General features: G+C 36.5%; 1 protein-coding gene across 1 annotated transcript in view; it reads left to right on the top strand.

The window, feature by feature from the left end:
- USP8 (ubiquitin specific peptidase 8) overlaps window positions 1-16,568 on the top strand; it is a gene marked incomplete at its 5' end in the record, with an annotated part of 16,825 nt that extends 257 nt beyond the window's left edge. The window contains 18 exons of the mRNA XM_080626750.1: window positions 516-660; window positions 1,144-1,229; window positions 3,869-4,013; window positions 4,800-4,857; window positions 5,597-5,741; window positions 6,018-6,180; window positions 7,386-7,530; window positions 7,719-7,939; window positions 9,042-9,623; window positions 10,795-10,884; window positions 11,487-11,567; window positions 11,971-12,233; window positions 12,817-13,029; window positions 13,482-13,692; window positions 14,020-14,256; window positions 14,758-14,900; window positions 15,276-15,408; window positions 15,627-16,568. Of these exons, the coding sequence (XP_080482876.1) occupies window positions 516-660; window positions 1,144-1,229; window positions 3,869-4,013; window positions 4,800-4,857; window positions 5,597-5,741; window positions 6,018-6,180; window positions 7,386-7,530; window positions 7,719-7,939; window positions 9,042-9,623; window positions 10,795-10,884; window positions 11,487-11,567; window positions 11,971-12,233; window positions 12,817-13,029; window positions 13,482-13,692; window positions 14,020-14,256; window positions 14,758-14,900; window positions 15,276-15,408; window positions 15,627-15,812 (3,247 nt within the window). The 3' untranslated portion in view covers window positions 15,813-16,568. The remainder of the gene's footprint in view (window positions 1-515; window positions 661-1,143; window positions 1,230-3,868; window positions 4,014-4,799; window positions 4,858-5,596; window positions 5,742-6,017; window positions 6,181-7,385; window positions 7,531-7,718; window positions 7,940-9,041; window positions 9,624-10,794; window positions 10,885-11,486; window positions 11,568-11,970; window positions 12,234-12,816; window positions 13,030-13,481; window positions 13,693-14,019; window positions 14,257-14,757; window positions 14,901-15,275; window positions 15,409-15,626) is intronic.
- Between the last annotated feature and the right edge of the window lie 326 nt (window positions 16,569-16,894).

The following is a 16,894-nucleotide window of genomic DNA, read 5'->3' as shown; positions in this document are numbered from 1 at the left end:
ATCTCTCAGCTATCACATGGAATATGCTTACTGCCTACAGAAGATAACTTGACTTGGACAGAGCATAATGCCCATGAAAATTTGTGCCCCTTGAGAAAAGGCTACATAAATGCAAATTCTTAAAAATGTTAAGAAATTTAGCAAATACATGAATATTTTACCGCCAGCATTCTTAGACAACTATTTCATTTTGTCTTACTATAAAGTAGTTTTTCCTCAAAAAAAAAAAAAAAAAAAAAAAGGTGTTTTTAGAAAGGTGAGGGTTTTTTCCCTATATCTCAGTATGCTATTTAATTATGAGAGATTTTAAATAAGGCCAGTAGACAAACTAGCAAAGAGAAACATTATTTGGAAGAGCATGATTGTAATTCATATTTAATAAAAGCCTTGTATTAAGATGGTAAAATCAAACACTTAATATATGGGTCAGAAGCTGTGGACACTTAAAATGGCATCTTTTAATGAAAAGATGTTTGGGAACAAGTCAGCAATCACCTGCTTTACTCTTATTTCAGTTATGTACAGAGCGCCCTTAAGATTTTCAAGGCAGCGGAGGAAAGCAGACTGGACCGAGATGAAGAAAAAGCTTACATCCTGTATATGAAATATATGTCTGTTTATAACTTTATTAAAAAGAGACCTGATTTTAAGCAGCAACAGGTATAAAAGCTTTCTGACTGACCTCTCCTGCCTTGGTAGAAGTAGTAGAAGTACAGAGAATTGCAGTAATGCATGTTCAAAGGATTGCACTGGTATTGAGTAAACTTATGATCATATATTTTCCTTCCTATTTTTGACAAGTCTATTGTTAATTGCTTTTACAGTTTACTTCTAATATACATAAGGTATATAAATTGTAAGATCTGTGATTTGTTATTTTCAGGGAAAGGTATTTCTCCATCTTTCTCGTGCCACCTTTTTTTGGTGCAGTTGCCTTGCTAGCCTTTACTTATTAGTGCTGTAGAATAATTTTACTTACAAAATTATGTTTGAGAGGAAAATTATTTTGATTCAAAACAGTTCCTTTTGTTGGCACTAATAGCATAATACCAATTCTCTGCACATTAGTGGCTCTTAATATGCATGTAAGTAGGAGTTATTAAGTTGTACTAATGATAAGTGGGGTGATGCTTGTAATTTTAGGATTATTTTCATTCAATTCTTGGACCTACAAATTTAGTAAAAGCTGTTGAAGAAGCTGAAAGACTGTCAGACAGCCTTAAACTCAGGTATGTGAATACAGTTAATAGATAAGATGTTGTTCATAGTACCTGAAGCCTGTACCTGTGCAATTGCATGTTTTCATGCTATTTACTAGTAAGGGATTGCACTTGAGTAGACCTTAGATACTCAAAACTCTTGAGTTCTTTAATTGTTATTCACAAAGATCTGTTATTAGAGATAATTTTCATCATCACATACTCCAGTTACTTGCTAGTGTATACATTGTCTCTTAATTCTTGTAACTATGATTTGTTGATATTGTCTCCCATTTTTGTTTAATGACTAATAAAAAACCCCCACGATATAAACTGTATATATATATATATATATATACACGTACACACATGCACACACAAGATGTTCAAGAGCTATTTCCTACTTACCCTTTTCATCATAAGGTCATCTGAAACCAAGCACACAAATGGATATTCTTAATATTTACATACATTAAAAAGTCCTCCTAGCATGGATTTAATTTACACTAACAAAACACATTTTTTATCCTGTAGCTAGCTGCTACACCTTTTCTCTACCTCTGCCACATGCAGCAGTACATGTGGAAATGCAGAGTTTTGCCTGTATGTAGCTGAGCTGATGCTAACAGGCTTTTTTGTAGTTTATTTACAACCATCAAGTCTTTGTGCCATAAGCCACAAAACTGTGTTGGTTGGAAGCTGTAAGATAGAACCTGCCTTTAGGTGATACTTAGTGCAGTATGTCTTTCTTCAGCCTTATCTGCTTACACCCTTAACTACTATATCACCCCTTTCTCACCCTTTTAGCATTTCCCCTTCAGCTAGGCACATTTCCCTTTTCTCCCCCCCCCAAACATTATTGTGAAAGCTTATTCTATGCCCTTCAAAGTGCTTAATTCTTGAAGTTAGTTTACATGAACAAGAAATTAAGAGTAGTTACACGTGTATAGAAAGAGACTTTCCAAAGATGTCTCATGATACTATATGTGAAACGGTCTTTAGATTTTTCTTATTTTTAATTCGTAGTCTACAGAGCTATGAGTTCACTGTAAATACTGGTAGAATTATAGAAACCCAAAATAGAGACCACTGTTTAATAACTTGTGGCTTTTTATGAAAGGAACAGAGTTCCAAAAGTTGACATAATTAATAACTTTCAACTACTCTGGGCAAAATGTATATAAAGGGAATACAAATGGAACATGACTCCTGTGTAACTACAGAAGTGGTTTCAAGGAAATTATTTGTGCAATTTCTTCTGCAAATAGTTTGAATGTTAATTGTTAACTAAAATGGAGCTGCTGAAATGTCATTCGTATAAGAGCAGGAATAGCTATGTAAATGTCCCACTCTGTTACTCTGTCCTTCAAAGGTGTATATGGGAAATCAATAGGTAAATATTCCATATTGACTGAAATAAAATCTGAAATATGCTTTAGTGCCATTAATTCCAGATGAGAACAAAATGCTCTGTTATAACTTATGATGCCTTTGCTGAATCAAAAAAATCTGTTTAAAAAAAAATAAAATTGCAGACTTACAGCCTCCTATCCATGGCCACTTAGTAGAATAGACTTGAGGGCAGAATTTGATTTAATGATCTAGTTTATTAAAACAGTATTTCTGATATGAATTACAGCTGTACTGTTGCTGTCATTTTAATCCTGATTAGGCAACACCTGATTAAAACAAGCAGTTACTAGTACAGTTCAGTGTTCATGATTCACTGCTTGGTTCAGTTATTAAAATAGTTGATTCAAAACACTGGGTTTTTGTTTTGTGGATCATTAGTAACCCTTAAGCTTCTCAGTTATTTTAAAAATAATAGAATATAACAGTGATGGGACTGTGCAAACCTGTAGTTGGTGATGTAAAAGCTATAGTTTGGAGGTCAAGTTTGATTTACAATATCGTGATTGTCCTTACAATGGCAAAAGGCTGGGATGTTAATTTTAAAGTCTAAGACTTTATGAAAAAGACAGCTGTATGCAAGAACTACGTCCAACAAAACTCTCAAGTATACGTGATGCTTGCATAGACTTCACTGTAGCTCCAACATTTGAAGCAAACAGCAGGGACACAGGTGAAGATGTAACTATACTATAAGACTATAAGCCAGCTTACATTCTGAAGGTGACTACTACCAGATATATAAATAATTCTGATCCAGCTTCTTAGGAAATTTAGCTAACTACATGAACGTACTCCTAACTGTAATTGTTAGGTCTGTTGTGAATCTAAAGAAAATACCTGGCATGACTGTTATAATATACTGAAGTTTACCTTTAAGTCACCAATACTTACTCTTTCCTCTACAAAATGAAAAACCTGATATATTTAGTGACACCATTGCTAAGCATGGCCATAGGTTTAGATTAAAAACAAAACAAACAAAACCACCCTTAAGAGCAGTGTCTATGAAATAGGACCCAGAACAGGATTTAAGAATAAGAAAAGCAACCCAAGAGTGGGAGAAGTAATATCATGCAGTCATGGCGGAATATGGGGTTTGTTGGAAATGCAAAATAGACAATACTTTAATATTTATTTTTTTTTTTTAACTTTAAATACTTTTCCTCCTGAAGACTTGATGATTCTAATGTTAATTACGCAGCTGAGCCAGTAGTGTAACGTGGAAAGAAAAGGCTTTTGTTTTCTACCCCCCGTAGATATGAAGAAGCTGAAGTTCGGAAAAAACTTGAAGAGAGGGACAGACAAGAGCTGCAGAAAAAGCAAGAACCAGAAGATGATGGAAAGCATTCAGCCAAAAACACCTCAGAAAGTGCTGTGGATTCCAAAGGAAAAAGCCAAAGGGTAACTAAAGATGTTTACAAACTCTCTGATGCTTGGCTTCGTGAGTGAAGATTTGGGAAGGGCATTACTCACACTCACTGCAAGCACGATGACTAAGGGCAAGTGGAATAGACAAAACTGATTGGAGAAAAGCTGCCCAGGCAATCAGGAAGATTCTGCACGAGACTGTCATCTCACAATCTTTCTGGCTTTTTGGGTTTTAAGCAGGAGGTGTCAGAAAAGTTACCACAAATGCTCTAATATGGTCTAAATGTATACCTTTAATCTAGCGTTTGATTTCTACTAGTAGTTCTGAGTCGTATGGGGCTTTCTTGAATTACCTTACACTCCCCATAAATCTTCTTTGACGTGTCTTTGGGAGATAATAGGTCCTACCAGCCTTCAAGTGTTGCAGAAGATAGAGTAGGGTGTTTCTGTACAGTTAAATTCTATTTTATGTTAGAACTGGCTAGCGTTAAGAAACCCAAGGTAACGCTAATAAGCTGATGTTACGGATAACATTTCCTGTTTAGGAGAGAGCTGACTTTTCAGCAGCATACCAGGTGATGCTGTCCTAGGTTGTATTGCCTTTTTAACTGGCTTCTGTCTAGGTAAAGCAGCAACCTTGGTGTCTTTTTAGTACATTTATCAATAACATATCTTCTTTAGAAGAAGCTTCCTTTTTCTAGGTTTCTTCCGGTGGCTTACGGTCCAATCAGTTTCCTTTGAGCCCTGTGAGAGTCAGTTGGCCACCTTGGTTCTGAGTATTAGGTATTAAACTAACTTCTTTTTTTTTTTCCAACACAGATTAATGGTGAGAGGAAGCATTCATTGGAGAGAAAGGATCAATCTGACAGTCCAAGTGGTAAGAGATGCAGTGTTCACATAGATGTAAAAAAAGTCTTCATATGACTATGCACCTATCACCTGAACAGTTGCAATTCTTTTCAGGAGTTATTTCAGAGGATTTTGATGAAATTCTAGCATCCTGCATTTTAGTAAGAGTGACCTAGTAATTAATTAAGCTCTGTATAGCAGGCTTCATCGCTTCTGAACTTAAAAGGCTGTACTTAGTTTTTCAGCAGTTGAATAACCAAAGCTGAACTAGCCCTAATGAAGTGGTCAAATTAGGAAGAAAAATATCTCCTCAATTGATAAGAGAAAAATCTAGGCAAGGCTGAAATATGTCAGCTTTCTCTGATACATTAATAGTAGTTAAAAAAGAAATTTTTCTGCTCCCCTCCTGCCCTTCTGCTTTTTGTTCCCTTAATAAGTATGTAAAGTTGTTCTTTACTGAAGAGGAACATGTGACGCATGTAGTTTACAAATGCTTGCCTGTATAGCTTGATTTAAATGAGACCACAAAAAGTTAAACTAGTTTATCACTGAAGTGTTCAGTATTGTCTAATTCAGCAGATCAGGCACTGATCACCACAGTGGTGGGAACAAAAGGTCCAGTGTGTTAATTCTGTAGTGTCTCACCTCCATGACAGTGGGACTTCTCTCTTTCATGTGTGCAGCCTTGATTGCAGCAGTCAGATGTGATCATAGCTATCTCCATTTATAATGTAGCTTTTTACATCTAATAACTTCTCTATTTCAAGGAGCAGTCACAGCTGAGAGACTGTTTGCAATGATGTCAGATGAAAATATTGAATTGCTTATAATGGATGCTCGAAGATTGAAAGATTATCAGGAATCCTGTATTCCAAGATCTGTCAGTGTCCCAGAAGAAGCTATCCGTCCTGGGTATGAAATAATGTTAAATGATAGTGAAGTATTTAATTTTATAAATTGACTGACTGAAAAAAAAATTATATGCTCTAAAGCTTGTACACTTGGCTTTAAAGTGTCTGATACATCTCTCCCACTGGTATATATCTGGACAGCTCTGTTCTTGCGTGGGCTGACTTCAAGTCAAAGCATATTTATTTTGTCCAAGCTTATAAACCTATGTGGATTGTATATTGTTGGACAAAAATGTTACTAGTACATGCCTTTTAAATGCATGTTAATACATTTCAGAGTTACTGCTAATTGGATTGAAACTAGACTCCCAGAGGATTCTAGAGATCCATGGAAGAGAAGAGGACACTTCGATTATATTGTACTCCTAGACTGGTTTAGTTCTGCTGAAGACTTAAAGCTAGGAACGACTCTGCAGAGCTTGAAAGATGCACTTTTTAAGGTTGGCAAGTTTCACACTTCGTATTAATTCACCTCAATAAATAAGGTCTTAAAGCACCTATAATTACAGAGTATATGGAAGTCTTAATGACCGTTTAGGCAAACATCTTGGTTCAGTTTTCAAAGACTGCTTATTTTGATAGCAGAAATGTAGTCTGAAGTTTCACATTCCCATGCTTATGCTCTAGTAGAGGACAGTGTCGTTTATTAAACAGCTTAACAGAAGAATAATTCAACTCTCCTCAGTCGCTAGTTCCTGAGTTCTAACTTGACAGAGTTATTTGGGAAAGTACATAGTACAGTTTGCTAGAAACAGTGTCACTTTCTTTCCTGTATTAGCAACTGTTATTCCTTCCTTGGAAGCTGGCTGACCACCCACACAGGCAGGCCAAGAAGGCTGGCTGCTTTGCAGTCCTGTCAGCCAGGCATTTCAGTGAAGGAGACCCCAGAAATATTTTCAGTATGGTTCACTTTTCTGCATTATTGAATGTAACTTTTAGAGAAACACGAATTTAAATTTGAGATTCATTGGTACAGGGAGCTTATAGACTCAGTATTAAGAAGATGTTCAAGTCAGAACTCTGGCTTGTTGTTTTACTTGTTATATAAATGGCTCTTGTGAAAGACTGCGCATCTTTCTGTTACCTGTCTCTGTTCAACACTGGGATTCAGAAATAGTTCAGGCAGTTCTCCTTGCTTAGTGCTTTGCAGAATATTCTCTGAGCCTCTTTGCCTTGCTCGTGTTCTAATACTGAGAGCCTCAGGAGGAAAGCAGTGTGGAGCCGGAACTCTCAAGGGTATTTCAGAAAGTTAACTTTATGCTCTCTAAAGCCAGTGCTCCAGTCACCCAGCAAACTTACCAGATAAGAAACTGAAGCAAATAATACAATAAAAATACTTTTTTTTTTTTTTCCTGCATGGAGGATCGTGACTGAAGTAGTAGTAAAGTGGTTCGAAGTGTATTGGAAATATTCAGACCCTACTGCAGGTAGAGCCAGGAATCTGTGTTAGGTATTCTCCAGACACAGAGAGGATCCCTGTTGCCCAAAGGTTTTTTGCAGCCTGTTTAATTCTTACTAAAAATCTCAAAAAGAGCATGTCTCAATGTAGTGATGAGACGCAGAATTTTCAACAACACTGTTAAGACGTAAAAGTTCTTTTTCTATTTTTAAATTGTTTAATTTGAAACTTTTTCTTTTCTTATAGTGGGAAAGCAAAACTATACTGCAGAATGAACCTTTAATTCTAGAAGGAGGTTATGAAAACTGGCTCCTTTGTTTTCCCCAGTACACAACAAATGCTAAAGTAACTCCACCTCAGCATAGCAGGAGTGAAGCAGTGACTGTTTCTTGTAAGTATAAAGGGTGACCTCCCTGCCCCCAAGTGTTTGTAATTAATGGATGTATCTAATTCATTCAAATATGTTTGGGATAGCCTTGTTCTGGCTAAATCTAAATTTTGGGGTGGAATATGGGGGTTATTTTGCTTTGGTGTTTATAAGAGCTATCTCATGCTTACCTCCTCTCCCCCCTTCTATAGTGGATTTTACATATCCATCCCTGGAAGAGCCAGCCCCTGTTCCACCTGTTGTTGCTATAAAGCCACCTCCAACAGAAGTGATTGAAAATGAGGAAACAGGAGATAATTTGGAAGAGAGACTAAAATCACTTAACAGACCAAACATACAGAATGTTCCTGTTCCCAAGTCTGACAGTTCATTTATAGTTAATCCAGTATCAATTACAAGAAGTATCCCTGAGGTAAGCGGCGTTTCTTTTTTTCAGAGTTAGTATCAGGTTAATCTGTAAAACCCACCACAGAAGCCTAAACCCACAAGGAAACATACTCAGTATTTAAGCCTTCTACACAAGTATATTCGTACAGAGACTACTGGTGGTCTGTGAAGCCATGGTAACCAATCTACAGAACTTCATTAAGTTGAATATTCTTAACATAATTGCAGAGCTTTTCAAGATATTTTTATATGAGCACCAGAAAAGTTGAAGGTCAGCAATTGATTACTAATTCAGAAAGCCTGTAAGCAAACTTTTCTACTCAAAACATTAACAATGAAAGGCAGGGAGGGCAGTTAGGCCACAGCTTACCTTGGCTATTCCAAAGGTCCACTTTCAGTGACTGTATCTTCCTTCAAATAATAAAACATTTAGGTGCCTTGTAACTCTTAGCTTAGTGGTGAGAATATAGGAATTTGTTTCTTCCTTTCATGGGGATAAAACTTTCTAAATATGCCTTTGTAAAGTCCTTTCCTTTGAACACAAGGCTAAAGTCAAACTCTTCACTTTCACCCTTCTAGATACTGCTTTTAATGTCAGCCAAGGGAGCCTAAACTGTAAAATTTAAAGACCTCACTTCTGTCTTCCCTGAACTAGACCAGCTTTTATTTCTCCACAACTTCCACTTTAGCATCAAAACCAACTTGCTGTCCTACTTCTTGGGCGTAAGCCACCCTTAAATACCTCTTTGCACCTACCAGATCTGCTTCAATCACATGTTCTGTCACATGATTGAGGTTCAAACCCAAATTAGGCAGCCTGATTGCCCTAAAATATGCACCTTTGAAAGCTTGAAAATAGAGAGTTGTAGTAATCAGTGCTTAATGCAGTTCTCATGGTTCTGTAGGGCTTCTTGAGTCTTACCTCACATCTAGAAGTTAAGTGATACCTAATTTTACTAACAAGCATTTTCAGTTACCAGATTTGATGAAATTGAAAGTTTACCATTTCTCTGGCAGGAGTCAACTTTATATCATCTTTATTCTCTCATAAGTTTCACTTAAATCAATCTTATCTAGCAGAGCAGTAATAGCCATAGTGAATTGTTGTTCTACACTTTGTGTTACAGGTTGATCGTACTAAAAAGCCTTCACTAAAAATCCCTGATGATAACAGACCAAAGTCTCACAGTACAGTCAGTGACAGTCAGCCTGTTGAGAATGGACGAATAGTTCCAGACCGGTCCACGAAGCCGTTACGGGACACAAAGAGTGTTCTGACAGAAGAAGAAAAAAGTCGTGTACATGCAGAAACTGCTGCTCTGCTAGAGAAAAACAGACGGGAAAAAGAAATGCGGGAGAGGTGGCAAGAAGAACAGAGAGAGAGACTCAAACTAGAAATAGAAGAACAAGAACAAAAAGCAAAAGAAGAGCAGAAAGAAAAGGAACACAAAGAAAAGCAACAGCAATCCAAAGAGGACAGAGAACAGAAGGAGAGGGATGAACAAATAAAAAGAGAACAGGAGGAAAAGGAAAAAGAAAGAGCACACAAAGAAGCAACAGAAGCAAAAAGGCAAAACAAAAATGAACCAGAGAGCATTGGTGCAAAAAGGGTTGAGATTGACAAAATATCTGTGGAAGAAAGAGAAAAGGGAACTCGAACACCAGAAATGCAGAGACGGGCACTGGGTGATGTGTCTTTTTCAAGCAAGGTTAGTGACAAAGTGTTTGGGTTTTTTTGCCAGACAGCCTCAGTTCTTGCTGGTAGGTGGGCAGCATGGATAGGATAATAAAACTTCCCATTTGACATAGAGCTAGGAGGGATTGTTTGTAGGCTGCAGGCCTGCAATCCTCAGTTTCAAAAAATTGAGACATAGTGGCATTTCATCTCTTGTACCAACCAGTACTGTATATTGCAGTGTTTAACACATGCTAGGACAGAATTACATTATCATCTCAAACTGTTTAGTGCCCCTAGCTGCATAAATGTTGATATAACAGGGTTTTTTTGACTGGTGTAGGAAGCAAGGTAATAGCCTAATCTACTAATTTTGCTGAAAACAGTCCCATTCAGACTCTTTTTTTTTTGGGGGGGTGGGGTGTCACAGTTCCTCTTTTTCCCTCAGGTTCTTGGGGGGAAAAAGTCCTCACAAAATATCTGAGATTAAAAATCATCAGAAACTATTTGCAAAGCTGAGTTAATAGAATATATAATATAATATATAAGAATATAATAACAGAACAGATATGTTAAAAACTATTTCTCAGGAACATGTATCAGGATATTTTTCTCTCCCTTTGCCATCACAGTTGTTATTTGACCGAATTTTGATGCTTGTGTAATGCAAAGGCACAAGGAAGCCAAAATAAAATCTTCCTGAGCAACCTTATCACAGTTATCCGTGGTCTTTTGACTGACAGCAACTTCACATAATCCCCAAATGACAGCCTATGATAAAATAAATCCATAATGTTGGCTTCACAGTTTGCCTTTTTTGTGGAGAAGCTTTTTCACAGTGAGGGGTAAAAGGGAAAGAGGTCTTTCATTTAAAAACAAGTTGTAAACCCCATGGCTTTTAGGAGGTGAAGCAGCGTAGGTGGAACTTTTGCACTTCATTTCTGAGCTCTTGAAGCTACATCACAGACTGTCTTATGTAACACAACATTCAACTACAAAGGCTATTCCAGCAAATTGCCTGTAGTATAGACTAGGAAGAATAAAAATGATATGTAGATACTTGCTTCAATCACTACTTGTGGCACATGCATTTAACAAACAAAAAAGAAAATGTAATTCTGCTTTTTTCCTTATTTTGGTTTATCAGCATTCTTTTCTGACATTCCAGATGGAAATTGAAAGCTTTCTCTCAAAATCTTTTACAGCAAACTGGGGTTAAAGGACAACCAGAGAGTGGAGCTCAAAAGCCAGGACCCCTTATAGAGGACTCTGAACAAGATACTGAAAGACTTAAAGTAAATACAGTGTGTTATATGTAGCCAAAACAATCAAGCACAGATGCTTTATGATTATTATATTATGTTAAATTCCACCTCATTTCAATTTTTAAAGTCATCGTCTTAAAACTATGCTGTTTGCAGCTGTTTATTAGCTTTTTTCATGTCATTTATCTGAAAAAAATATTTGAAGCTTTCACTAAGTCTTCATATGTTTCTGGTAGCATTAACAAGCATTCCACACTTGTTCATCATCTCATGCATACTCCTTTGTCTGCCACTTTGAAAGGGAGAAAAGATCATCTTTATGTGTTTAACAGAAGCACATATTGCTAATAAAGTAGCTTCTTTAGGGAAGAAATTGAGTATTCAGACTTTTGTGAGGGTGAATTGTACTTTTTTTTTCTGAAGCATGTCAACAAAGGGGTTTTGTTTAGGTTGAGGGATACAAACCAGTAGTACTATATTACCACTACAATAAATTGTATTTCCAGTTATAACTGAGGATTTCTTATTGAACTGTTTTTCATTGAATCATGTAACTCTACAGGGGAAGCAGAGGCAGCTTGCTGCTCTGCATCAGTAACTGCATGTACCTGACCTTTCTATTTGTTTATTAGTCTCTGCGGGAGCCATTAATGAGAGCACGGAGTGAAGAAATGGGAAGGATAATACCAGGACTGCCTGCAGGCTGGGCAAAGGTAACTGTCTCTTCTGATAGTAAAATCACATTGCCTTGTGCAGTTTTGTAATGTATTTCAATTATGTCTTATTTCTCAGTTAAATCTTGTTTGATTCTTTTATTTTTTTAATTATTTTTTCCCCTTTAACTTCCACATGATTATTTGCTGAATTATAACATTATTTATAATGGAACTAGGAGACCTCATCTGGTGTTTCTGGTACTAAGCAGTTGCTATTTAACATGCATTTTGGTGAAAGTGGTGCCTTCCAGTAAATTTAATCCTTTAAGGGTTGAGGCCAATGACCACTGTTATGTTTGAAAAACTCATGCGCTGTTCTTACAGTAGTTTAAAAATAGGTAAGTAAGTTAATGATGGATTTTTACTTGGTTTTGAAACAATTTGTGTTTTCTTCCCCAAGTTTCTGGATCCAATCACTGGAACCTTTCGTTACTATCACTCGCCAACAAATAGTGTTCATATGTATCCACCAGAAATGGCTCCTTCATCCACTCCTCCATCAACCCCTCCAACTCATAAACCCAAGCCACAGGTGACTGTTGAACGAGAAAGAGAGCACTCCAAACTGAAGCGCTCCTACTCTTCCCCAGATATAACCCAAGCCATTCAGGAGGAAGAGAAGAAAAGAATTCCAGTAACTCCTGCAGTCAATCGTGACAATAAGTATGTTTAATAAGTTACACCACAGCTCATGCATATGACAGTCCTATAGGACATCCTTTATGTTTAACCAACTGAAATTCATTAATATTTTCTAAGTAGGTTTGAAAGGACGCAGGACTGATAGACTTAAATTTCATTGCTAAATATTTAATGTATAGGGAGTTACCTTTTGAAAACTAATGTAAGTTATTAACATACATTTCAGAGGTCATAGTGTAATTGGACAATAGTCGCTTTTTAAGCTGTGGTGTTCTTGTTACTATATTAAATACCAGTCTTATGAAATGCAGTTTTCAGTTTTTAAATTGGGTTGAATCAACAGTTAACTCTTTATCTGTGAATTAAAAAAGAAACCCCAAAATCCATTGACAACTGCTGGAGCCTATAACTCAGCCTTATTATAGGCCAGTGCATATGGCTTTCTCACTATGGCATGGACAGGTTTGAAATACCTTAAACAATGGCGTTTGGTGACATCTTGTGCCAGGATATTTCATTCCCTGTGAGGGAGGGTGGTTCTGTTGGCTTATGTACACAGCCTTGTCAAATCTGAGATTCCTAAAAAATAATTCCTTCTTTCCAGACCAGTCCGTTACACTAAAGCAGAAATTTCAAGACTTTCGGCATCACAAATTCGGAATCTCAATCCAGTGTTTGGGGGATCGGGACCAGCTCTCACTGGACTTCGTAACCTAGGGAACACTTGCTATATGAATTCCATATTACAATGTCTGTGCAATGCACCTCACCTGGCCGATTATTTTAACAGAAACTTGTATCAAGATGATATTAACAGGTAACAATCTCATCCTTTATAACTGAAGGAAAAAAATTCGCCTTTACGATAGTTAAAAAAAATCACTCAGTGGGGTTTGGGCTTGGTTGTTTTTTAATTATGAGACAAAAGATAACTTGTAAGAGTCTTGATGTTTTCAAAATGTGTGTGAGTGACAAAACAGGTTTTACTGGGCACTGTTAATAAAATTGTGCCCACCACACTGAGAGATACAAGTGTCCTAGATTGTCCTTAGATATTTAAATAGCAGTTTACAAAACAAGCTGGAAACAGCTGTACCTTCTGTCAGCTTGAATATGGAACCAAATTACTGAAACATTTTAACTCACTCTAACAGCTAAGTTTTTCTTGGTCTTAAGAAATTACTTTGAAACTGGGGTAACATCTTAAATTAATAATAAAAGTAAGTTACTTGAAGGGTTTACCTTTTTTTTGTCTCTCTAATTGCATAGGTCAAATTTCCTTGGGCATAAAGGTGAAGTGGCTGAAGAGTTTGGTGTAATAATGAAAGCTTTATGGACAGGACAGTATAAATACATCAGTCCGAAAGACTTTAAAATTACAATTGGGAAGATTAATGACCAGTTTGCAGGATATAGCCAACAGGACTCCCAAGAATTGCTTCTCTTCCTAATGGATGGCTTGCATGAAGACCTAAATAAAGTAAGCAATACACTTGTAATAAATGATACATCTGACAGGTGATCAAAAAAAAAAAATTAAAAAACACCCTCTTATTTTAGAAGATTGTTACTGGAACCTTGTAGAGAAGGAATTGAGAGTATTCAGAATTAAAGAAGGAATTTAGCTTGAAACAGTATAGGGTATTGAAGGGATTAATGGAAGAAGCCTAACTACATAAGAAATGGATGGCTACTCTGATATGTTTAAATATTCTTGCAAATACTCAATAGTGTGTTTGTCTATAGAGATTTCCTATTTTTATATGTGTTAATGTATGGCTGTGGTGTTCAAACTTGTGTTGTACAGGCTGACAACAGGAAAAGGCACAAAGAAGAAAACAACGATAATCTTGATGACTTCAGAGCAGCAGAACTAGCCTGGCACAAACACAAGCAGCTCAATGAATCCATTATTGTGGCACTCTTTCAAGGCCAGTTCAAATCTACAGTGCAGTGTCTCACATGTCACAAGAAGTCACGAACCTTTGAGGCTTTCATGTACTTGTCATTACCACTTGCCTCTACTAGTAAATGCACACTGCAGGTACGGTGGAACTAGAGAAATGGTTCTTGCAATAAAAACATTTCACTGTGACATAATTATGACATTGCTTCTGCTCAGCCTCTTGAAGGAGTTGGTCGTTATTGCAGCTTAATTTACACTAATCTGAAACACAAACCCATCTGAGTCCTCATAACTTTAGAAGAATTAAAAAGTTTAAAAGTTTTGAATATACAAGCAGGATAGGAATATTGAAAGCACAATAGCAGCAAAGACATGTATAATATTTGCTTTTGTAGGTCATAGTATTAATGTTCTGTGATTTCAAACAAAATGTTGTGTGTAAATTTCCAAGTACTTGAGGCTACTTAATACCCACAGTGAAATTTACTTCCACGCATGGATTTCATTCACTTTTCCTCATTTTCATGAAACATAGCACTTGGATAATGGATGAAGGTTGATAACTGAGTAGGAAATACACATTTATGCTGCTTTCACATACACCTGCCCTTCATAATCTATGTCTGTATTTTGTTTTAGGAATGCCTTAGATTGTTCTCCAAAGAGGAAAAGCTCACTGATAACAATAGGTTTTACTGTAGCCATTGCAAAACACGAAGGGATTCTATGAAAAAAATAGAGATTTGGAAATTGCCACCGGTTCTGCTTGTGCACTTGAAACGGTAAGAAACAGGGCCTGGTGAAAATTGATTAGGATGAAGTGACCAGGCTTTGATGGGGATTGATAGTTCCAGTGCAATAGCAAACCATTTTCAATTAGAGAAAGTTCTGGATGTGTTTCCAGTTGTAACATTACAAAAATTTTGTTTTCATCTGCTGCTTCTTTCATGAGGCTGTAGTTCACACAAAACACCTTTACAAGTAATCTCTTTTCATTTGTGCCAAGAAACACATGTGGCAAGCATTAACAAAACTGGGGGCAGAACGCTTCAGTTGAGATCATTTCCTCATAAAAACTGGGAAAACAAACACATTTAATATTCTACAATAGCTTGTGAACAACCTGTAACCTTTAATGATGCTTTTTAATTCTCTAGATTTTCCTATGATGGAAGATGGAAGCAAAAGCTTCAAACTTCAGTAGATTTCCCATTGGAAACTCTTGACCTTTCACAGTATGTTATTGGTCCAAAGAATAACTTGAAGCGATACAATCTGTTTTCAGTCTCAGTAAGTAACAATGTCACACTTCCAAGTTCCCTTCGTCTTTATGCCAAGACTTGGGTTAGCCTGTCTTAGGCAGCCAGGCTGCCTACCTGGTGCAGGTTAAGTTGTATTCTAAAACAAATGATCAGTATTCAGTAAAAGTCTCACATTCTAGGTAATTTCCCTAAAAAGGGATGAAACTGCAGCTTTTGAAACCATTAACTCTTTTCTTCTATTTACAGAATCATTATGGTGGGTTGGATGGAGGGCACTACACAGCCTACTGCAAAAATGCTGCGAAACAACGCTGGTTTAAGTTTGATGACCATGAAGTATCTGAGATCTCGTCATCATCTGTGAAATCCTCAGCTGCATACATTCTCTTTTACACCTCTTATGAACAGCGAGCAGTGGATATGGCCACGTAAAGTAATGTGGGTTAAGAAAACTGGTTGTCTTTTTATAAGAGCAGAGTAGGTATGGGAATGCATATGAACATGCAAAACTACGACAGACATAGCCAGTTACCGATACAGGGATGGTTGCAGCAGCTTTTCTGCAGGCGAGCTCTTTCTGGTCAGTATTAGTGCTTACAAGCCAGAAGACTGATTAATAATGCTTGTGGTAATACTGCCATCTGTGAAACCATTTAAAAAGCATATTGCATTACTGTTAATTTAAGAAACAAATCTATTTTTAGTCTGCTCCAAAGTTAAATTCTAGCTTAGTCATCTGAAACCTATTAACAAGTAGTTTAAAATGTCTTAAAATCCCAAGGCATATCTTGTTACTTTTTTCTCTCACTGTTATGGCCTTTTCACATTTCTAACCTTAAGCTTGATTCTACTGTGAATACTCTAGAACGATGTAAACAGTTAGGAATGTAAGTGTACATATTGATTGCATACTTGCACATCAGAACTATGTATATAATAAAATGGTGTCCTTTTTGTGAGAATCTCTAACTCAGAGGATTGCGTTTATTTGCCAGCTCTAAATAACTGCAACACTAAATAAAAAAGCAGAGCTGTATTTTTGTTTCTGTTAGCTTTTGTCAATATTTGTGCACTTCAGAGTTATTCTAAACAAACAATATTTTCCTTTTTAATTTTTTAATATAAATTTTCATGTACACATGCATTAAAAACCTTAATGAAGAACTGATTTAAAAAAATATATCCTGTTCAGCCTATGTTTGGGTTTGGTGTTTTCATTCTCAACTAGTTGTGCAACGGTCAGGATTCTACATGACAGTCTGAATTGTAGTCACACAGTTTAAAGATTCCTCAGATGAAAAAATACAATTTTGTGTAGAACTGATAAGTTTAGAAACTGTTGTAGTTGTGTCTTGGGCACATCAGTGTTTTCAAGAGACTGTAAATCAGTATAGCTGAATTTTACTCAGCACTAAAATCAGCCATACTCATCATTCAAGAAAGCAAAGGTATGTGTTTATTCCTACTTCCTGTGGAGTGCAAATCAAGACCTTGATTTACTGTTTTAACACAAC

The sequence above is a fragment of the Psittacula echo genome (assembly GCF_963264785.1).
Source record: "Psittacula echo genome assembly, chromosome: 10".
In the NCBI taxonomy this organism is placed as follows: domain Eukaryota; kingdom Metazoa; phylum Chordata; class Aves; order Psittaciformes; family Psittacidae; genus Psittacula; species Psittacula echo.
Note: the sequence above shows the minus strand (reverse complement) of the source record. Positions and strands in the feature narration are given on the sequence as shown.